Source organism: Anser cygnoides, chromosome 4 (genome assembly GCF_040182565.1).
Source record: "Anser cygnoides isolate HZ-2024a breed goose chromosome 4, Taihu_goose_T2T_genome, whole genome shotgun sequence".
NCBI classification, from domain to species: domain Eukaryota; kingdom Metazoa; phylum Chordata; class Aves; order Anseriformes; family Anatidae; genus Anser; species Anser cygnoides.
In genome coordinates, this window is record NC_089876.1 from 29,606,353 (window position 1) to 29,630,588 (window position 24,236).

The 24,236-nt window shown below is 40.9% G+C and overlaps 1 protein-coding gene across 8 annotated transcripts in view; it reads right to left on the reverse strand.

Annotated features, from left to right (window-relative positions):
* Positions 1-451: 451 nt before the first annotated feature.
* The window catches only part of DLC1 (DLC1 Rho GTPase activating protein), a 285,258-nt gene continuing 261,473 nt past the window's right edge, over positions 452-24,236 (reverse strand). For all 8 annotated transcript variants that reach the window (XM_013200625.3, XM_013200631.3, XM_066995930.1 and 5 more), the window contains 12 exons: positions 23,736-23,817; positions 16,743-16,806; positions 12,459-13,885; positions 11,248-11,424; positions 9,123-9,282; positions 8,667-8,865; positions 6,077-6,290; positions 5,611-5,725; positions 4,237-4,458; positions 3,308-3,525; positions 2,966-3,139; positions 452-2,399 (listed from right to left, as the gene is read on the reverse strand). In XM_013200625.3, the coding sequence (XP_013056079.1) occupies positions 2,279-2,399; positions 2,966-3,139; positions 3,308-3,525; positions 4,237-4,458; positions 5,611-5,725; positions 6,077-6,290; positions 8,667-8,865; positions 9,123-9,282; positions 11,248-11,424; positions 12,459-13,885; positions 16,743-16,806; positions 23,736-23,817 (3,173 nt within the window). In that variant the 3' untranslated portion in view covers positions 452-2,278. The remainder of the gene's footprint in view (positions 2,400-2,965; positions 3,140-3,307; positions 3,526-4,236; positions 4,459-5,610; positions 5,726-6,076; positions 6,291-8,666; positions 8,866-9,122; positions 9,283-11,247; positions 11,425-12,458; positions 13,886-16,742; positions 16,807-23,735; positions 23,818-24,236) is intronic.

Sequence of the window (24,236 nt, forward strand, 5' to 3'; positions counted from 1 at the left end):
CTACTTTTTAAATGATTTTGATGTACTTTGCTAGCCATGTTAATGACCCACATGAAGCTGCACCCTGGTGCCTACAGCTCATTAAGTACAAAAGGCCTACTGTGGAAAGACGCAGCAGGCTAGAAGTTTGGATATAGGTGCAGGTCAGTTTTTGATATGTGAAGACAGCAAACTTTCCCAAATGGGTCTCACCGAGGAAGGTTTTCCCTTTAACCCGTCATCGTTAAAGTTTTAAGGAACTTTGTGCTTTGTCAAAACACTTAAGAGCATCTTATTATGCCATCTCAAAGTGACTCCCATTGGTGTGAACTGCCCTTTGCAGGCTTTGAGCCTAAGCTGGGGATGCAGGTAAGACTGGAGAAATCACTGAGGGTGTTGGTTCTGCTCTCAGAAACAGGCTGTAGACATGAGAGGGGACGGAAGGATGCAGAAAAAAATAAAAATATTACACTTCTCCAATTTTAAACATTTAATAGTGCACTTATTGAGTATATTCTGTACAGACATCTATAGCAAGTTAAACATTTTCCTTTCTCTCACTTAGATCATAGTCATGTAAAGCACATTTACAATAGAAAACATACTTGAGGTACAAAAACCCAAAAAGAATATCTGAGGTATAAATACAGGTATATTTTAAATAATCTTTATCATGCTTTATCTATGTTTGACAGTACACTGTGGGCAAGTATACATGTTTACAATAGAATGGTATGTACAACATACAATTTTACAAATTCAAAAGTGTTTGATGTAGAAGAATATACAAGGCTTTCCTACTCATGAGGAACATTGTTACTGGAAGTACTACATTATTTGCCATAATAAAAAAAATCTTCTTCAAAAAGCTTAAAATAATACTGACAATGGTAACAAAGTCTCAGTCAAAATTCCATCTTGCAACTCATTCATACCCTAGCCACAAAATACATTTATCACTTAATACTGCACCTCGAACGCAAATCCTTACCTTTACAGTAAAACCTACATAAAGACACCTTTCCAGAGGACCTCAAGACTTCCTACAGTTCATGTAGTTTGATTGTCGCAGAGGGGAGAACATCCCAAAGGGTTTAAAAACAAACAAAAACAAGAAAAAAGTCCCACCTTCCTCTCTGCCCCCAAATACAACCCTCCAAATTACTAACATTCAGGTTCTGTTCACATTAACGTGCAGCTTATAGAGAAACAAGCACAGGAGAGAGAGAAAGGGAACAAACTCTTACAAATCTTCCCTTCCTGCCCACCACACTCTGCCTGCTGCTGCAGGAGTCCTGCCACATCCCAACACCAGGACTCCAGTGTTTACTTTTTCCTCTTGAGTGTTAGAAGACAGTAATATACATAAAAGCTCATTAAAACACATATAGTTAACACAGATAGGAGTAAAAGCAACAAACATTTTTTAGGCAATATAACAATTGAGATTACTGGCTCTCTTGACCATTGCATAAGCATTTCAGTTCTAAGCTGCGGTGTTGCTTGAAAGTATATTTACTTAAAATTGCTATAGAATTGCTAATCACTCCCAAAAGATCATCTGGATAAGGAGTGAACACTAACCAGAGCAAGCCTATTGTAACATCTGCGTAGGGGTTTTAACAACATTAGAGCTGAGGAAAATGCAGAACTGGCAAATGGGAAGGATGGCAACTCATGGTCCACGGAGGAGTCAAATTCTAGGTTCAACTGTATCCAGTATACTAAAATCCATCCTGGCTGCCTATCAGTGTACCAGACACATTTCAAGTTCAACTTCTGCTATCCTTTCAACCATCAACACACTCATTCACACTTTAATCTCTGTGCAAACCTTTCTCTGCTTATCTCAGTGAGAACACATTGAAGAGTACCAACTATTCCAGTGGATACACCAGTCCCTCAACGCACTACAAATAAAATGATATGGGTATGTACATAAAGCTAAGTATTTCACATGGGAATGATGAGCCTTCACCATATTTCATAATATATTTTGCATTTAAAGAATTTTGCTTCTCAGAAGCAAATCAAACCATCTAATAGTACAATACTTATTTCTTTGCACAGTCCTCCTATGTATTCCAGTCGAGGCCTACACTATAGGCCTTACACAGACAGGAAGCAGCTTTAAAGTGTATGGTATGGCCACAGTCCTATGGTAATGCTCACAGTCAAGTTCTCATGCTGTCATCCCTTCATGACATGACTTTCAGATGGTCTGCAGCAGATGAGCCTCAGTTTTGGGTAACATCTGTGTTGCTGAGGTGTGGAGCGCACGGCTGTTCCTCTTCAGTAGTCACCTGGATTTTACTTCCTTGCTCTCAAGACTCTGATGAGTGAAAGAGTCTCGTATCTTAACTACTTCAGATGCACACAAGTGTCCAAAAGACTTGGTGTACCAGTCTGGCATGTGGCCCCTGATGGGTGGTGAAAAAGTAGCAAAGGAACAAGTATCAGTAACATTGCACGCATTAGCTTAGAATCAAATAGATATATAGTTGGTTAAATGCCCAACTGGGAAATCTCTTTATTACTGCTTACTGTTCAGCTCAGCCTTAATAATACATAGACTTGCTCAAAACCAACTTTTTCCTCACTGCAGCAAATTTATTTGAAGTTTTTGAGAACTTGGTCTGCTTCATTAACCTAACATTAAACTTAGAAAGTCCTTGCATCTAATACATCTGTCAGACGAAGGGGTGGGATTACACACCAGTACCTGTGGTGGAACACGTTATCGGGGGCTTCTAATGTAACAAACCATCCTCATTGTTAGACATGCACTGAAGGCAATTTTGATCCTTGTGGGTCCCTTCCGACTCAGATATTCCATGATTCTATGATTTTATGACATCTCAGAGTCCTGTGTGTTTGCATTTGAGAACTATGTACTACTGCCTAAGCTATAGCCTTCTGAACTGTCTAAATTTTGCACTATAAAAGACAAGTTACTATCACAAAAGGACAAAATGGAAATACATACCTTAAATCAATTCTGCACATGTAGGTAAGCTTAGATTTTCCTGACCCGCAGGGCTCAATCAGGTACCTAGACAGGAGCACATTGACTCTGACACCTGCCACTGGAGCACGGTCATGATCCACTGAAGTTGCTAAAAGCACACAAGCTCCTTTGGGAAAGTTTGTTCTCCATGTTCTATGAAAAAAAGAAGAAAAAAGTCTCATCTTTGAAAAACAGGAATTCAAACATCTAATAGACTTCAAGTCATGCATAAATAGATTTTTACCTACATAACTTGCTTGCTATTCTGTAAGCAAGGCTGCTGGGGGGAGATATTAAAACTACAGCATATAAAAGTCTTACCTTAAGACTACAAAGTCCCTGGCTGGATGAGGTGCCATGCTGTTCTGGACATACTGGTAGATATCTGTCTGGCTGTCCAAAGGTTCAATTACTTTTGAATCTATAAGATCTTCATCCCAAAGATGCTGCTCCTTAAGTAAACGATTTAAAACTTCCTCTGGTGTGGCAGCAATTTCAATGGTAGTTTTCCATAACCGGAGTGGGGGACCTTCACATGCCTGGGGAAAATCAGCACAGAGTCCTCAGTTCAGCATTTTCTTTGTATTTTATATTATTGGATAAAAACGGCAAATTAAATACACGTACACATACACACACAAATACACACATATATTGTACTAAGGCTGTCGTAAGTTCAGACTGAGGTTGTTTTCGTAATAGCCAAAGGCATCTGCACACTGACTTCCAAATGGTTTTTACATTATAGTTACGTTCTCCAGCATGAACCGCTATTAAATTGTGATGCTGCAGAAAAATGTCCTCATTTTCCAAATTAATTTTTTAAAATATCCTAGCTCAAATTTCAATGAAACACTTCTCCCTTTGCTAGCTCTGAACTGTGAATCAAGGGAAGATTAGAGCAGAGAAACTTCATCCCTGCTGCCTGCATAACAAAAGTGCTTGGAGGCTTCAGTTAGCCTGTCAAGCTTTGCACAAGTGAGCGAGGGCGTGTAAATGCAACGCAGTGAGCATTCCTGGGCTGGATAAACACGACAACTCAATTCAATGCATGTTTTCTGACTACTGCTGAAAGACATGTTGTTTTTAGACAGTGCGCAACTATGTCAAAAGATCATTATTTTTTCTTAAATCTATCCAGAAAATAAAGGTGTAATATCCTTCTGTAATATCGCACATCTAAAGGTGGCTTGCATTAAGGGAAGATAAGGTAAAAACCAGAGTAGTGGACAGTGTTACAGGATGCATACCTTCTTGTAGGCCAGTTCTGCTTGCTCTGAGGTGGAACAGCTGACCCAGCCTTTAAACTTCTCCTTCATTTCCTTCAGCAAGTCATCCACGCAGTCCTGGAGGTAGCAGTGGTAGTCGGAGGGCTCCGTGGTGCTGCTGTTGCCCCTGAGCTCCTCCAGGCTGAGGGGACGCAGGTCCTGCTCCGTGTACGAGTTTCGGCCCCGGCTCATTTCTTCAGGTATCTGAGGGGTGACAAGGACAAATCATCCTCTTGCAGCTCTCTCCCCAAATCCCAGAGTTAGTCTAGCAGCTTCACGGTCACTGTAAGATGGGTACACTAGTTTTGCAAGCTGTGGGGCACCTGCAGCTCTTTAACGTGCAGCTATTCTTTCTTTTTTTTTTTTTTTTTAAACACCATCTTGAGACTGCAGCACTCTCCTGTTGATAAGATGCTCACTGCCTACTTCCTTCACTCTGAAGTTGGCAGTAGTCACATCCTCTGGTAGAAAATGAGATGCCTAGAGATGTTTATGTGTAGGTATGCCTGTGGAATTACATCTCTAAGTTACCTGAGCTAGTATGCAAATGGTATTCTAAAAGATATATTTGTCAGGTCAAGCACTCAATGTGAAGAAATACCAAAGTTTGTGTCTTTGGGACCTTGATTTGACACAGATTAGTCCCTCAGTTACAATGTGTCTTTTGGTTTTTAGTTGTTCTGTGGTGTATCCCTTCTTTGCTCCACAGCTCAGACTCATTCCCATAGCAAAGCTTATCCTGCAGACTGACTGAAGGAGAGGCCAGCTGTCAGCTGCAAGAAGAGAGACAGGCATGCCTTCAGTTGTGGGTGCTGAAAAGATTTGATGACAGTGAGGAAAACCAGGATGCAGACTTGTCTGGTTCTCCATGCTGGGCTCTAGAGGGAGCGTGCTTTAGTTGTTATGGAGCCTTCAGCCAACAGTCTGATAGTGTCACGTTCAGGATGCTTTTGTGGCCTAGTCTTGCTTTCCCTTGGGAATTTAAGTATAAAGCGAGCACTGAAATTCTTGGAAATAGCTTCTTGCTTTGTAATTAGAGCTGAAGCTCACAGATCCTCATGGCTGCACAACAGAAGTTTGAACACACATTTCAAATGTAGCTAGGATGTCACAAAAATGCCCCAGACCCCACAACTTCTTCATGACTTCTGAGTGCCAGTGTCAACAAAACAAATTGGGCACCACTTCAAATTCATGCATGCACTCAGATAAGGATGCAAAGTTTTTTTAAAAAGCTATTTATCATATACTACTCTTTATTAAAATGAAGAGACGTTCCTAGGTCTGCTGTATAATGGAAAGCTAAGTCATGTTGGCCAACATTGCATTCATCGGTTTTGCAGATACGTGTTTTACCTGGAAGAGCTTCTTGCATTCAGCAATCATATGGGCTAGCCCTTGGGTTGCAGCCAAATTTTCATTTAGGTCTTTCTGATCAGGTTTTCCCAGGCTTGGTTTTCGTTGCATCACCCTTCACAGGGAAGAAGAGCGTACACACACACAAATTCAGTTATGCAACACAGAGCAAGAGAGACATTTAGTAAGAAAACAGTAGGATTCCAGAAGCTGCTGGTGATTTAGAGCAGTGCTGCTTGGGACCAGATCTTGGCATGCTGTTACCGACTTCTTTTGCTACTCATACTAAACTTCTATGGAGTCCCCCCATTCCTTCCCTTTTGTGAGCTAACATTTTAACATATCTGTTAAAAAAGTGGGGTCACGTAACCATTCTGCACCTGGTGCCTTCTGAGTGTTCAATGGGATCAAAAGTGGCAGAGTCAACAAGACCACCAGCAATGAGCTGTGCTCTCTGTAGACGTACCTTGGGGAGGAATTCTCTCTTTTGAGAGTGTTTAAGTGGAAGAGGGAAGGTGCTAAGCACACCGCCAGGTTTGTTGGTGTCATCTGGTTCTCCTTCACTGCAGCTGTGACATCACTCAGGAAATAGAGAAGAATCTGGAGGACCTCCCTGTTCTCATCAGGTAAAAGCATAATGGCAGCCTTGATTGCCTGGAGACGCTGATCCTTTGGCACATCTGCATAATATTAGTAATACTCTCATCAGCCCATTGATTTTCCACACACACAGCATGAATACATCCCAAAGCAAACTCCAGCTTCAAATATTTGACTTGAGTTTGAAGTGATTTCCTTCAGGATGCATACCATTCGTAGGAAACATGAAGGATTTTTTTTAACCCACTAGTTTAACTGCCCTCAGTTATTTCCTGCCTCACAAGAAATGCAAGCAAGAAGAAGTTGTGCCTAGGCCAGAGTTAATTTTAGATTTAATTTCAACAGCTACTTGCACTAAAATGACAGAATCCTGGATTCAGGCAGCGAACAAGCAAACACAGTCCAGCCAATTTAGAAATTCTTTGGCTTTCAAAGAAATTGAAAACAAATGCATTTGAGAAGAGGTGAATTAATTAAATAAATTGGCTAGCAGATCTTTTTAACAATGATGTCATAAAATAGCCAGAAAGTGCTTTACCAAACACACAGGGTTGCTTTATTGAGCAGATCATTCAAAGTCATGCAGTGGAAAAAGAAAGTCAATGCTGTGAAGCCCCATACCATTAAACAGCTCCTTGGTTACTAACAACAAACATCCATTGGAAAAATTTGACGTGTGTCTTTATATAAGGCCTTCTCCTCCAAACTTGAAGGGAACAAATAGCGAAATAACCCAGACTAGATCTGCTTCTTATAAAGGGATTTCCAACAGGCCATCCCTGAATACAACATGAGAGTCTGACTCCTGGAGCATTTATATCATCATTAGCACCACACTGCCCTGGCTGCATGGCTCATAATACATGCGTTGCTAACCAGATATTTAACTGGTATTTGCTTTGGGCTTCAGCAATTTCATACGGCTGGCAAGTGAGTTTAGAAAGCAATTTTAAGCAGAAATCTACAGTTCTCTGCTCACTCCCCTTACTCAGCTCAAAGCACATTTAAGCCTTGTATGGGCAATTCCATGCCTGGTGCATAACTCTAAAGCAAAGAGAAATTTTGTCCTTTGCAGGGAAGCAAAATTTACAGCTGCTTTAAGGCTCTTTGCTTTGCACAGAGATAATACTTCCCGACCACCTCTGGGGATTCCTCAGACCTACCGGCTGTGAAGGGAAGGGAAAGGAAAATATACTTCTACAATACTGTGTCAAACTTTTTCTGGCACTAAATCAGAAAGAGTTGCTGTTTAATATGCAAGGAAGTGGAGAGTCTGATTCATTTTTTCCGTAAACTTTCTTGGGAATTGAAACAAACAAACAAAAAAATGTGCTCTGAAATAACAGTACATATGTTCTTATTTTAAACTGTCACCTCCACCTACAGAGATCTGAAGGAATTTCCTGGATAGAGCATTTGCATCATCATAGGGAAGGCACAAAACCAGTAATGGCTCAAACAAAGTATTTTTGTATCAAACTGTGTTGTAGCTGTGCTACCATGGGAAGAATACATGGGGTGGTATTAGAGGATCAAAGTGCCCATAGTGCATGAGTTTGGACCTCCATGAATATTTCAAAAAGCTTTGGGGTTTTCTGGTCACCAAACATTAATTCATCTTTGGCAGTTTAATAAAGTGCTTTTATAAAGCATGTAGGTATTCCTAATGAAACAAAGATAAAAAACTTTTGAAGGGCAACTTGTTTGGAAAGATCCAGCACAAAATAACCATGTATACAGAACTTGATTTATCTAACTCACAATAGAGAATGTATCCCTAGCTGGAGTTGAACCTGACATCCCAGCAACATGAATTCTTTCTTTTGAGGTGTGTTGATAAATTCATGTTTTGATGTTATTTATTCTAAGCACATTCTGTTTATGGCACCTACCAGTAAAGTAGCTAAAAACTAGTAACAGAAAAGTTTTCAACTTAAAAGGTTGCTTTCAAAAGTTGTGGTGAGAGATAGAATAATATGAATCTTAAGAAAATACAATTCCTTTGGCAATCTTGTTCTTTAAACCAAAAACAAACAAAAAACCCACCTCAGTTATTCAGTGGATTTCAATCCCCTCAAAAGTCCAAAACTCTGTGAACATACTGTTTGCACAAGCCCTCTACTTAGCCACATCAGACACAGTTTATCTTCAAACCGTAGTATCAAGTATGCTCAAAGAAGAGAGGAAACTACAGCAAGTGATGGAGGATTTATTTGCTCCCAAACTTGAGGGAAAGGTGAAATTAAAAGAACTTGTCCTGTCCTATGAATTGTTATACAGTCAGAATATCAAAAATCAGTTCCTTATGTGGCAGCCTGAAATATAATGGCTGCTAGAGAAAGAGAAAGACCAACACATGCAACATGCGTAGTGCCCAAAGGAGCGGTGTTAGAAACTCTCACCCTTGCTACACAAATGACAATTAGCCATTTAGCTTTAGAAATCTCAGTACTTACACTGGTATATCTGTAAGAAGGTTTCAGAGAGTTTGTTGGTCATGAGGGGCTCAGGTAGGTCACGGAAGAATTGCTTTAACATGTCTGCTACATCGTAAGCAGACTGGCCTTCGTAGTTGACGCTGTCTGCTGAACTCTCATTCATTTGACGTAAAGCCTGAATTCTTGATTTGACTCCAGATTTCCTAAACAGTCCAACCTAAGTGTAATTGTATATGGAAAAGTAAACACGTTTACATTCAGTATAGCAAAATTGAAATCTAAGTATGTTCTTTAGCCTCTTATGTATGAATTCTAATTTCATGGCTAATTTAATGGAAAGCTTTCCTTGAATTATTCATTTTGTTCTGTCTGCTTTTTCAATCTGACCCAGAAACAACAACAACAAAAAATCTTAATGGAAGGCTGGGCTTCGAGTACTGAATGAGAATGGGATCAGAATGGAGCAAAACCCACCTGATCCAGGCAGTGGTTGCGAAGGTACCGCATGGCTTGTTGAATGCTCTGTGGAAGAGGCTGCCCAGTGCGCTGAACATTGACTTGCAGTGGTACTCCAAATACGTTTCGGTCCTTATAGTCTGGCACCTTTATCCTTTTCATAAATTTTGGTACTGCCCTATTTAAGCAAAGGGAATGACAAAATTAGATTAAACCTCTGGCAACCATTTGTCTTATGGATTTCCAGTAACTCATGAAGTAAGTGAAAATAAGTGAAACATTTTAGTATGCTGAATAACATGAAAAGTAGTGAGAATATAAATAAGCTAATTCATTCAGGGATGGGAGGGGAGAGAGGACAGAAAACAGTTTCTCTAAGAGAAAGGCTTAACATTCAGAGCAGTATGCTGCCTGTAATTATTAATGTGGTGCTACTCTATCAATATTAGTAGGACAAAAGCTACAGGGAAAAACTGCAGGAGCCAGACCGAACTGCAATGGAGTCAAAATAAATCCTGTGGTCAGTGACCCCTTATAACACTGCTTCTTTAGGTTTCAGGAAAGATGGGCATTTGAACAATGAGCTTTTGTATGTCAACTACTTGTTCTGCAAAGTCCTCAAACTGGGTCCACCACCCACCAGTGTGCATAACAGCAGGAAACTGATGTAATACATTTGAGATTGTCAGCTAAAAACTTCAGCTCTATAAACAACCCCTTTGAGGGACCCCCCTCCTTGTCAGGCAGTTACTGTTGTTACCCCTACCTCCCACTCCAGTTTCAATGAGAGGCCTTTCCATTTGCTTTTGACTCCAAGGAAAAAGTTACTAAATACAAAAGAATGATTTACCCCTAGGTCCCCAAGTGTTGCTTTCATAAAGGAAAAAAAGCTATTAAAATGTGAAAATATTGAGATCATTTTCTTAAACAAGGAAAAAAGCTAATGTATGGTACAACAGCTAGTAGGACACAGTAACACTGGAGAACAGGGAGACCTATTTAGCATTTCGATATATACAGTACAGCTATACAAACAGTGCATTAGATTTACAGCTGACTAATCTGTTACATAGGAAAACAGAACCAATTTGTATTGCCATATAGTTAAGTTTAGGGCATTATTGATATATGCATGAATAATACTTGCTTTGTCAAAAAACATGCCAATGGAATGTGAAAAAACACATTGCGATCTCCACCGAGAATCTGAAGCATGCAGGGATAACTGGTCAATACTTATTTCTGTCTTTCAGAACAAACAACTTCTGTATTTAGAAAGGCTGACATAATAACAGCCTTTGAACAGGAGGTACTTTGATGCTGAAGCTAAATACTCTCTATGACTCCTGGGGAAGGGAGGAGGCTGGCCTGTGGTGGGGAGAAGAAAAATTTTATTGCGTCTTTTGCATCCTGAAGGTTACACAGGCTGTACTGCAGATACAGTAATAAAGGAGCTTTCTATTTCATTCTTCCAACAAAATCCAAACAAACAAACAAAACAACAACTTAGTTACAAACACCTGGCCAGAGCAGATATTGCTGCCTACAGAAAAAATAATGATTCTCCCAACCTCCATTCCCGCCCCCCCCCTTTTTTTTTTCAAGTTAACTGGATTTATAGTGCTGGATTTATAGTCCTTTAAAGAGGGGAGATAGTTGTTGGATAACAAGACACTAGAACTAAAGGACATCTATGTTATTTAATGACATGATTACATAGAGAAAGCTATGCAAAAAAATTAAGAATAACTGAAGCATCTTCAGATCTACTGAGCTCTGTGCCACCAGTCACTAACTCACTCAATATACCACTTGTCCTTCTTTTGCTAGAGATAGTGGACATCTTGCCACACAGACAGCTGGCCAGCTGGCCTGTACATGATTGCTTTTACTCCCTCACATGCCTCCTTGAACATAGTCCTCAATCCTACTGAGATTACGTTTACATAAAGGGTTAGTGATGTTAGTTAGCACTGTCTTAAGAAACCACAAATCATTGTCAGCGCAGGCTGGAGGAAGAAGTGCAAATATGGAAAAAAGAGGGATGGAGGGATTTGTTGCATGTTTCCAGAAGTTACTTAGGACTAGTGAAACTGTTGTGCTTGGACAGATGGCCTGTCTACACCTGGCACTGTGCCCTTACCAGCTGAAACCATGCTTGTTGGAAGGTGTGTACTTCTCCAGCAGAGCGGTTAACTTGAGGAGCGAGTACTTCTGCAGCAGGTTCATCTGTGCCACGGACTGACAGTTGATCTGCAGAGACGCCGAGCTGAGGCTGGGCCGGTGGGAGCTCTGGAAGCTGTGCCACCTCAGCCTGTGCCTGCAGAAATGACAGGGAACAGAGCAAGGACAGGTCACTGAGACATTCGCCTCACTCCCTGCAACCTGTGTCGATGGGAACATGCACTCCAAGCTGACCTACGTGGCCTTGTGCTATCAGACATTCTCAGAGGGCTCCAACAACTTTTGTTTTTTTTTCCAGAAACCCTTCCAGTATCAAGTCAGTCAGAATCAAACAACTCCATTAAGAAAAAAAAAGGCCTCAAATTTCAAGACACATCAAACGGGAACTAAGCTTTTCTAAAAGTCCCATTAAGTTTATACAAGCAGCTGTAGGCAACTAAATGACAGCAGAAACTGGGCCCAAAATGATTTGCACCAGTTTTAAAGGAAAACTGGAAACAACGCTAGAAAGAGTTCAGCCCCATGCTCTACTCACAATATAAAATACATGGTGAAACTCCCAACAGAAACTGGGAAGCCTCTGGAGCTCCCCCAAGCCCCCACTGTGCTACAGTGATCAAGAAAAAGTAAACAAGCCCCATCTTCCCTGCAGAGTTAGTGACCTAGCATGCTATTAAGAAACAGCCTGCTACTGAAAGTGCAATTTTTTGAGACAGTCTAAAAGTCCAGGCTTTTACTATACACTGACACAAAACAGACCATACTTCCACTGGCTTTCCTAGCCAATCTGAAAAGTGAATAGCACTACTTGAGGTCCTTCTCCCTCCCACACACCATTTCGGTTTGAAGAATTCCCATCCCCCAAACCTGCCTTAACATTGCTCCAAACGCTGACTTGCTGAGCAGGCTGTTTTTCAGTGACGATTTGAGCTGAACATATAAACATATAGCTATGAATTGTGGGAATCACTTATCTACAAGTGTTGTACAAATACTTCCCTCGGCTATAATTGTTTTTGGAAGTGATGGGAACGGCACATGTGTGCTTCAGTGGCCCTAATTTCTATTACAGGAATGCCTTAACCAAGTGTGGTGCAGCTACTGCAGAACCAGTGGGTCTGGAGGAGGCCTTACTGGGGCCAACCCAAGTCCCAGCACTCATGAGCTCACCTGCTGGACCGTGTCAGAGACGCGCCCACCCCAGAGTCCCTTCTGTCCTGCATCCCTGAAGGCTCTTCTGTTTCATTAAGTGAATTCCCTGTGCTGTCAAGGTCACTCGGTGTTGTTCGATCATTATCTACATCGAGGTGGATCTGCTTTGGGGAGGAAGGACAGGGGGAGATGGAGTCGAGCGCTGAGTCAGAGTCCCCTTCGTCCGAGAACTTCTCTGACCACTGGTTTACTATTCTCTGCATCCCTTTCACATGGTACAGGATGTCGTCTAGCTCTGGGAATATGTCCTCGTTTTCAAGGTCGGCCAAGTCGCTCGTACTGGAATACAGGATCGAGCCTGGCACGTTGTCATAAATACTCAGGCGGCTGCTCAATGAGCTAGCGGAGTTGCGCCGTTTTCCCATGCTCAGCTCTTTGGAGCTGTCTCCACTGTTTTCCCTCCGGAGGGTGAGATGGCCATGGCCATGGAAACTCCCCGTCCTCCAGTTCACGGAAGCATTGCTTTCTGTTGGGGAGAAGTTGCCATTGGAGAGTGCTTTGGGAAAAGTGCCGGGCTTATGATCTTCTGGGATAAAAAACACGGTGTCTTCTGCAAAGCTTCCCCTGTTCTTGAAGTTCTGCTCCATCACATCACTGAAGGTTGACTGGTTGAAGGGGTCAAAGCCTTCCAGGTACATGCCCACCCTTTTATTGTACGCACTGAGGCTGCGCGTTCGCGTGACAGGGCTGGGTGTGCTGACGGCACTGCTCGTCTCAGACTGACTGCTGCTGCTGCTTGTCTGGGTGGAATTGGAGACGCTCCTTTTTCGTACCATGGGGAGGCTGATGTGGTTGCCATTGAGGGCAGAAATCTCCACACAGTTAAGTTGCTTCAGCTTATCTTCATCCATGCCCTCTTGCAGGATGGGCCCACTAATAATAAGGCCAAGCTTTGAAGGAGCTTTGTTCTTGCCATGGTGAGAGCTCTTGATTTTCAGGCTCTCCATTCTCTTAAGCAGGCTCTTTGTTTTAGATTTGGTGTTCTTCTCGTTTGCTTTTGTGTTGAAGCTGAAGCTATTCAGCTCCCTGGGCGAGGGCAGGCTGCTGAATGAGTCATCATTTGCTACGAAATTGCTCGATGAACAAACGCTCACAACGGAATTTGTCCTGGTGGTAGATGCCTCGCTCTGCAGGGTTGGTTGGTGGCTGCTGGTGCTGCTGATGCTGAGAATTGAAGCCACCTCCTGCCGCTCGCTGAGGTCTGTGAGCACGCTCTCACGGCTTGCCGCGTTTGTAAGGTGGGGAGCTTCTGGGGAGGAGGTATTCAAGTCTGGCTTTGGAGGGAACACATCGAACTCCTCAAGCCTCGACCACCTCTTGCTGTCCCTTTGAAAAGTCCATTTGCCACTTATTGCACATGGTTCATCTTCATCTGAATCTTCACTCTGCAAAGAAAAAGAACCCTGAAAATAATGCTTGCAAACTGCCAACATTGCAAAGGCAGTTGCGTTTAAATGCAATGCCCACCAAACTGATTTAAGCATGACCTTGTTCTCATGAATTTAAAGCAAAAACAGTCTCTTCAGGGAGAGGAAGTTTAGGCCATAAAGCCCATCTCAAGAAAAGATTACAGGGGACAGACAATACTTTTTAACAGTTTTTAAATACAAAGGATATATGCTTCGTAAAAAGAAACAAACAATGCAATCTGCTTTAAATTGCTCTTTTCTGAAAACCTTAGTATCCATTGACTTTTAATTAATTGGTCACAGTGGATAGCCCTCAGATCAATGGAAATTCCTGGCATGCATAAAATTTTAAACTGGAGTCAGTCCGGGGTTGGGGTCCCTTTGGACTCTCTCCAAAGTTACACTCTTTTGATAGTGGCTCTGTGTTTATACTCCTCTTTGCAATTAAGAGATGTTTCTCATACGTTGTGAATTGTTGCAGCTTAATTCCTTACCCATTCTGGAAGTTTAAAAGGTCTCCTCACTGTGACTAATGAGGCAGCAAAAGAAACTCTTGCACTGCTACAGTCTGATGCCTCCAGGCTCCTACCTGGTCCACTCTTCCTCCCACAGGCTAGCAGCTAACATTTTAAGAATGTCCTGTGAAGTTTCTACTTCAGTCTTGCTCCAGGCAAACTTTAACACTCATAGATAGTGAGCAGCAAAAGCTCACTCACAGTATAGCACGTAAGTAAATTGCAAATAGCATCTTCTCTGATTATGTTTGATGCATGACGAATGCTTGAGGGCACAATTACCTGTACATCACTTACGTCTAAATCTTTTCATCTAAATCCTGAAAGGGAATGATCCTGGAAATGGCATTTTTGTTCTTCCAAGTATCTGGAAAATTTCATGTTGCACACAGTTGGAAGAATGAAGCCAATGAGAGATATTTGAGTGTGACACCATGAAACCACACAATAACCTTTGGTGTTCAGAGTAGGGAAGACTAATTGCCACACAGCTCCATGGGTGCTGAAGTTTCACTTAATTTGTTTAGATTGCTTTAATTTAAAAACAAGTACACATGCACGCCTCAAACTGTAACTATTTGTGTGCCAGGAACATAAACACTCAGTCTGAAAAATTAGTAAGTTATTCATATTTCAAGTATTTTATTTATGCTTACTTTAGCTCCTGATCCTCTCCTAGTGTGGTTTTTTTTTTCCTCTTAGCACATTTCATCATCTCAGGAAGATATGTGAAACATCGTATTTATTTTTCATAACCAAATACACATAGGAAAAAGAGCAAGTGTCATTCTCTTTGTTTCCCAGCTACTACTACCGGTGTTTCTGCCCCTGACTCAGAAGAAAACCTAAGAGGACTGGCTTGCTTATTTAAAGTTTTCCGGAGGAAAAATGTCACCTGAAACTGTCAATAGATAATAATGATAATAAACATGGTTTGAATGGGAAAAAGGAACAGTAAAGCAATCTTAATTGGCAAAGAGACAATGCAACATAAGCAAGCATATGTTTCTGTCAGCACAATTTTTCCCCGAGTATTAAAAAACTTTAAAGGCTAAGAATTCTAATGAATTCAACAACAAACAGGAATGGTATCAAAGTCCATCCACCAGAATATGAGTGGTGAGTGAAAATCAAGAAGGACTGAAACAAAACGTAACATCCAGACTCTGGAAGACGTTGGGTCTGGTCTGACATCTAGCAGCAATACTGATCATTCCAGTGTTAGCAGGATTGAAAAACAAGGAGGAGAAATCTTCTGGTGGCTGTAAACAGGCAAGCCAGGGGTCTACCCCTACTTTTAAAAAGTTCATATATATGCTGCCTCAGACTGTTATCTTCTGGAACTTGGGTGCTGTTTCCAGCATACCACAAACAGATAGGGAAAGAGGGGATTAATTCCTGGTAAACAACCTCAGAGCATTTGTATGCATTCTTCCTAAGGGCAGGGCAGCATTGTATTGCCTTAGTTCAGTCATCTTTATCTGCAGTCGTCATATCCCAGGGGACAGTATCAACTACTGATCCCTCCTAGGACACCCACATAGTTTTAAGACAGCTATCAAGTGGTACCTTACTAGCAAAATCCAGCAGCTCAGCTTTCTGTCTGTACTACCTTACTGAAGTTACAGTAGGTCCTCTCTTCTTTCTCACTACGCTCCACAGGGATCACGAATAACCAAGAAACCCTTTTAACGCCCGCTAAACACCCTGGAGATGTGTAAACTTTCTAAAAAGGTAGTCAATATATTCTTTAAATATTTTGCTTTAAATTTGAGCTGTAATTAAAAAAAAAACAACACGGAAACAACATGTCAAATCCTACAAATGGTCGTCTCTTGCATGGCAGGCAGAGTCACGCTGCCTATATAGTAATAAAAGAATACAATTCCAATGTGATGGCAAAGAACCAAAACTGTGAAGATTACATCAAGGACGATGTTCTAACATTCAGGTCAGCTCATTGTGGCTGGTCAGGATCCCCTCTGTCATGCCTACCAATTACAATCCTGCCTAAGAGCAAGTAATAAGCTACAACACAAACAACTCCACTGGCAGGCAGAGAATCCCAGTGTTTTTCAGGCTGAGAGCAGCATCCCATGGAAGAGTTAGCTAGACAAATAACCTTTATGCAGGGCCAAGCCCTGCAGTTTTCACTAAGTGAGAACATAAGATGAAATATAAGCAGAGTTTTGACTATGAGTCATTGGCAGGTTCAACTCAGCTGTCATCCTACACTACAGCTAAACAATCTGCTATTATTTTTTTTTTCAGTTTCATTAACACACAATGCTGTAACAGAAGATGTTAAAGGTACTTACCCTTTTCCTGTGGGGACTGATTTCTAGCTTCATCACTGCACATTTGTTTAAAGTATTTAAGCGCCTGCAAAGCAAAGGAAACCATATTAAGAGAAAACTCCAGTGTTTTGGCACAGGCTATTTCAGTTCAAAAGCTCTTGTGAAGGCTATCCCCAAACTGCTTTGCATACAAATAGCCACAAGCAGAGTTTCAATTAGAGCCCTAATTATACTTAACCATTAACCCATTACATTTGGCAGTATTCTAACTTCAGAGGGAGGGATGGATGACTATTTGTCACTATTACCTGAATCAAAGTAAGGAAAAGTAAACAGAAACTTAGAGTAAGTTAAGAAGCGCATTGTAATCAATGAATTGTAATAATTACATTTATTTAAATATCAAACATTCAAACCCTGAAACAATCAACCTCAACAGACTAAAAATAAGAGAATAGGCTTCGTATTTGACACTGTACACATCTGTACAAAACAGCATACCACTTTAAAATTATACTTTATAAGCTGAAAGCTCAAACAGGAAAACTTATTTTCCACTTCTTAGGGGCCCATTTTGTTTGTGAGAAGTGTAATGTAATTATTCTCAATACAATCCTGGGACAACACAACTATCAGTTTTTAAAAAGCCACATACCTGATTTTTCCTTCCCAAACTAAAGTTTCTTTTATGTGTAATAATGTTGGTCTTGAGGACTAAAATTTAGACAATGAAAATAAATTGCTGCAGCAACAAGAATTAACCAGCCTCCCTAAAACATGCAAGAGCACTCTGCATGCACATCTCAAAGTACTGTATGAATGTATATAAGCATCCCTCTGTTCTCTGATGAGCTTGTGATCCAGCATCCCTAAAATAAACTAAGCTCTCTTTCTTATCCCCTGTCCCCCAGAACTGTCCATTCTGTCTGACAGTCATGGGAAGCATCACATCCAAAGAAACCTCTCTGCCCTCCTTCTGTCCCCACTCTTCCTGCCTCCCTCATGGAAAGCTTCCACTTGCGAGGCTGTACTGTGGTCTAGAGGAGCTGAAAATTCATTTTTCCATTTTTTTGGGGGTTGAATTTTGCCCATGTCAGCTCCCTGAGCCACATAAATGGTAGCATGTGAAGGGGGGAAGCAGAGGAGAAGAATTGCCCCTTTCATGCAAATTGAACAGGGGTAAGGCTGAGGTTTAAAAAGTCTGCTTCATTCTGAAGGAAGCAGTGTAATTTTCACCTACATCATTCAAGAAATGTAAAGAAGCTGTACTGGTAGCTTTGAAAAACTTGGATAAAAGAATTAAAAGAAGAAAAAAAAAAATGCTGACTTGTCCTGTTGCTTCAGATGAGTCTTTTCAGATTCCTGAAACTTGTAACTTGAATCTAGAAAATGTGTGCACAGGAAGGATTACTAGTTTCCTCTCTTTCCTCTTTCCTTTCATGCACAGGATTGGTTGCAGATGGTATTTACACAGGGCTTGATCCTGAGGCCATCAAAGAAAATGGAAAAGCTCCTACTGGTGCTCTTGCTGCAGTCGTGAGGTAAAAAAGGACAGTTTGATCTATAATTAGACCCAGCCACAACACAGCAGAAAAGAAGAGAAACAGGAAGAATTGCCACGGGTCAAATGGTAGGCCAGTGGCAGAGTAGGAAAGTTAACCAGATCTCTCCATTTTCACCTCTGCTCTGACTTACTGCAGGCACAATCCTTCCCGCTGCTACTGGTGGGTGCGTGACCTTCCCAGCAGTTGTGTTTATGGCATGGGTGAGGAGTGACAACCCCATGCACATGCTACCCAAGTATTTGGTTTCTAAGAGGCCACACAGCAACAGAAAGCTGCTTCCCTTCCCCTGCTTCACAAACATTTTCCTTCCAAACTGCCAGACCTCAATGGCAGGGAATACTGCATTGCTTTCAGTCATTTACTGTGCAATAATTTACAAATTTCACACTGTGGCAACCTTTGACTTACGTGGGGAGAAGCTATCACTGAATCCCTGCATCAGGCTTTATCTTGCTGCAGCCTATCTAATCGCTAATAAAGGCGATCTCTGATTTCACAAAGATTACATCCACAGACTTTCCTCCTACCTAACTTAAAACCCTGAAATAGGTGAAAAATAGGGACTTTGAGAAAAAAAAAAATCCCCCAGCACACACCTCACAAAAATGAGTATGAAGGCAAGATAATGTAACCCCCTATGAGCAAGGTTAAACACAAGAGCAGCAAGGCAAATAAAGGCTCCCTTACACATCTGACATGATTTCATTATAAAAGCAGTTTCCCTTTTAAAATCCAAATGCTCTGCAGCGACTGCCTCAGGTCTGTAAGTTTAATTATATACATCACACATCCTGCTTTAGCTTTTACGTGAGTTCAATGGTGCCCAGTTCCTGGAGCTATAGGACCCCGAAAGCACAGCATGGTATGCAGAGCTGCCTTCCAAACAAGCTATCGAGTCCGCAAAGCTAAGCAAGAAAGGTTCGGGCTTTGCCAAGATGAGAGTTACCCATACAACTGTCACTAACATTCACTTCACTTTGCAATACTTTTTAAGCATGCAAGCACACATTCATTTTCTACAGATCTCATCAAATTGGTACTTGTTAATGAACCCCAATTTTCTCTTCTGGCTCTGGACCTTCTCTCCAGATAATTCTGCTCCCAGGTACAAACTCAGCTCATCATTTCTCCGCTGACAGGCAGCAGATTCTCATTCTTTAGCTCTGTCTTATTCTGCCCAAACCTGTCTCAGTGACACCTTCATGCGGACTTCTAGAGGAGACAGGGTGACGGGGCAGGATTGCTGCAGACAGTGGTTGCAGCCACTTACACTGCCTTGCTATCTCAATCTCCATTTCTGCAATGCCTCCTACCCTGTCCACTGTCTTTCTGAATGACAAGATAATGTTCTTTCCCATCATTTAGGTAATTATCTTTGGGTCGGCCTTCTCTCTGTAGGTCTGCACATCCAGGGGGTATCACACTGTGGAGGAGAGCTCCTGTGTTACACCTCCACTGCATCCCTTCTCCTTGTCCTCCACACACCCAGAACCCTTACGTGGGCTCTGCAAAGCCTTTCTTCCTAGTGGTGACAAATGTGACAGAGCCTGCCTTTCGGTCCCAGTCCCCAAACTGTGACTGGCCCATAACAGCCCAGGGCTACCGTGGAAACCTGTACCAGCTGGACCCCAAACACGAGGCACCAGAGCTTCTCCAGGAAATGAGCAAACAACGTGCTCTTCCCAGTCATCTTCTCAGAAATGGCCAAACTAGTTTTACTTCAATTTTTATTTTATTTTTTAAGAAATGCAATCTGGGTAACATGCACACTACCAAAAATTTCAACTTGCATGGCTAACTTCAGTTATTTTATAAATTAAACTATGGCCTTGTAATAGGAAGTCTTTGTTAACCTAAGAACCAATAAGTTCTATATCAGCTATAACCACTTGGTAATTCACTCTGTGGTCATTAACAGCAGAAAATTCTCATCCCACACACTCAAGAATAGTGGGAGCAGTACAGTGCATCAGATAAAAGCATTTTATGATTTTAAACTAGAATTTTCCATCTCAGTAAGTGTATGATCTAGCTTTGAACTTCAGTTTAAAATATTTTCCTAATGGATTTAAATTCTTCATTCCTTACTACAGGGCAAACTCCAGCTCCATTATACCTGTAACTAATTGATGATACAAGGGCTTTCGTGTCTCACCGCAGTGGACAGTCCCTGTGCTGGCTCACGGGGTTCATCTGCATGTTATAACCTGCAAGGGAGGCCAGCTCTTCACAAACCAAGCCATACGACCAGTAACTGCTGCTCGTGCTAATCCATTACAATCAGTTTCTTGGATGAGAAATCCTGATGGTACAAGATTTAAGAAATCTCTTGTGTATACAGTGTGGCAGTTTTCTAGTTACATGTAAAGAGATTAAATAGGATTTCCATCACAGCTTGCTATGTAATTCGCACTTAGCAACTACAGCCTCTAGGATAAGCATGTTTCAGTACTTAGCTTCATGAGCGCATTATGCAGGCAGCTGCCCTCTCAAGATAAATTCCCGACCATTAATCTACACAGAGGCTTACAAAACCAAGGCCAGCAGCACTTCACACACAGTCTCTACGTGAAGCATCCCAGCAAATTAAAGCAGAATCATGACTTACATTTTTAACCCTACATTTCGTGATACAATCACTAAATGACATTTCTTAACCATTTATCTTCTACTGTTACCAAGTACCATATGCTATCTCTGTAATTCAAGACTCAACTTGCTTTTTACTTAAAATTTTTCAAGAAAACCCTTAATGGGGTGGCCACTGAAACCATTTCCATTTAGAAATGAATTTTGCAAAGCATTATTATTAAACTGTTAAAGTTACATTATTATTCCTGTTTAAGTTAATAATCTTATTGAACAGTAATTGACAGTACTGTTCAGATGTTTTAAATGCTTCAAACTTAAAAAAAATCCCTGTCATTGTGATTTCTACAGTCTTTTTTAAAATTATATTTTTCCATGTGCAGTAATTAGAGCAAGGTGATTAAAACCGCTGAGAAAAGACTCCTGGTTATACTGAAAAGCAGATTCTCAGCACAGAGGACTAACTATTTTGTTACCATCGACTGCATACAGCATTCATTTAGCTCTATGCTGAAAATGCAAATAATTCCAAAACTACTCTGATTTTTAGATAGACTTATGGTTGTGAAACAGCTCTAACTCCTTTACTGAGCAAAATCCTCTACTGTTTACACACTGACCATGGCATGAGTCAAAATAAACCTAGGTTTCAGGAAGAAACACAGCATTCCACATGACGTAGCCTCTCCATGTTTTTTAATGAGCTTTACAAAATTAAACAGGGAGATGTGAAAAAAAAATCTAAAGGTGGAAATGTTGTGATAATGAACTGCTTTTGTTTAATACACATGACAAAAGGCCAAATTCAGACATCCAAGATGATTTTCAGTTTTATGTTAAGGTAGGATCTGAATGCTTCTGGAGAAATTTTAGCTTCAGTTTTAAAATTATTTTGTAAAAGATAAGCCACAGACTTCAGAATGATATAGTTTTGCCTTTAAAATCTGTCACAAGCTACAGGAAGATGCACACTTCTTATGCACACTACACAGAAAACAATTTGAAGATGGAAGTGAACAGGTGATTTTACAATTAGCAGACTTGTGTGTCCTAGTTTCACAAAATGTGTATATACCCACATCATTTTGGCTTGGTTACCTTTATTAGAAGGCTTAAAAAATAAGATTCCATTTTTAGGACAGATCTTTTTGCTATCCTCTAAGTTCAATAAAATTGGTAACTGTTTTTATTAGTGGCAAGTCTCAAAGATATATGGAGGACATATTCTTACTTTTACCAGTAAGAAACAGTCTGTTGTCTTTTTCCCCCATCTACCTAAATAAGCCCAGGTTAAAAAGTAGTCTTGCAAGAGAGCACTAGATCCAAAATATGCTGGCTTGACTGTATTCTGTTTTCCTGGCAAGGGAATACCGTGCTTCTGGGAACCAGCATTTATTCACATCGCTGTACTTTCTGTTCAATGGCTTCACAAGCTCCAGAGCACACAAATAAGCAGACCAATGTATCACATTTTAATGCTGACGGAGTAGGCGCCTTACTGCATCTTGATTGTGAATTTACCGTGAATAAAATTTTTCCCCTCTCAATGAGTGAGCAACAAATCTGTTTCCTTAGTTTGAAAATGCTGTAAATATTTCTGAGGAACTTCAAATTCCAGTTTCTCTCTTTCCCTTCCAAGCATGGTAGTGATGGCAAGAGGACACTATAAACTTAAAGCCTTTCTTAAAAGGGTTTTGTAATTCATTAGAGTTATTGACATTTAGAGTTGCGGCCATCAGGCATGTAGTATCCAAAGCATTCATTCAGAAGACAATTTGGAAAGTTGCCATAATGAAGGACAAAGGGAGAAAACTGCACTTATTTCTAGGTAATAGAAGATATGAAAAATTATTGCATTTTTTTTTTGCAATTTAGATTATGAACTTGCGCTAGAGGAGTACCCATCCATAATGGATGGATAAGTGTAAAATGGGGCCAAAGTAATTGCTTATATGATAGAATTGGTAATGCTGGGGCTGTAGTTCTGTAAAAACAAGCTGCCCCACACAGGCAAGTCTTGCTCTCTCTTTTTCTGCCCACCCCTTGTGTCCTGCCCTTGCAGTTAGCTCTGTGGTCATCCTCTGCACCCCCCCAGAGTCCATTACTCCTTTCCATGTGCTGATCCAATTTCCTAACCCAGCAAGGACTACTGAGGCTTTTTTAGCTGGGTAAGCAAGTTGAATCGGTTTGTTGTAGGAGCCCATAAACAATTAAGATAAGCTATGGGAGCACACAGCTGAGGGCAGGCCAGCCTTGGCGGTGGTGGTAAACCCTTTAGATTCACTCCCATTATCCTTTACAGCCATCCACATTCACTTCAGTGATCATAGTGTACACAGGGTAGTACCCTGAGGTCAGCATGACTTTTTATACACATGGCTCCTCACCATTATCAGACAGGAGGGTAAGAGAATGCAGCAGCACAGCTTTGCGAATACTGCTCCCAAAAATATAATTCCTGCATGGGAACTGATGCTATAGTTGTATGTACAGATTGCTGTCGCCTACACAGCTCTGCTTTCACACGGCTTGCTAATTTGGGAATCAATAATAAAAGCAAGTAAAGAATGAATAATAATAAAATATATAGCTATACTAAATACTTACTAAAGACTCTTGTCACAAAGACTACTGCCATTTTCCTCCCAGCTTTGATGCAAATAAGATCCCCAAACATTACTTAGCCCAATATACTGTTTTGATTAAAAATGCATACCAATAATGGATAATCAAAAGGCCTCAAAACAATGATTAAGCCTATAATACATAATTCAGTTGTGGTTATGCTTTCCTGGGTTACATTTTCCATTACACGGGAAGAGTTTTGTTACAAGATGCAGTGTGATTTTTTCCCACCTACCTGCATAGGGCCTCAATAGCATCTCTGTCCAGGAAGTCATGCTCTCGCTTGACTAGAGCAATGTCAATTGGAAAGAGGAGATCTGTAGGAACAGAGACAGGTAAAGAATCAAAAAAGCAGTTATTCCCAGCAGTGAATTGTTTCAAAACCACCAGCTGCCTTCAGATGAGCTAACCAAGATGCAAGTGATTGGCACTTCTCAGATAAACATGCATCTTACCAGCTCAAATGCCAGAGATGCTTACTGCCTGTCTATAAGCTTTTGGCGTGCAGCTTTGATAACTGAAAGCTGATATGCATAATGGGGAAAAAATGAGCAAAGCAAAGATGAAACAACAGGAGAGGAAACAAGGCAAATGTGAACTTCCTATCCAACATCAGAAGCTGAAACTAATTCAGGCTGGCTTTATTTAAAATAAATATACAATCTCCATCAAAGTACTAGTATCTCACATTAAAGAAAAAAGGTCAGTAAAACCCAAATCTCTGGAATGAAAAACA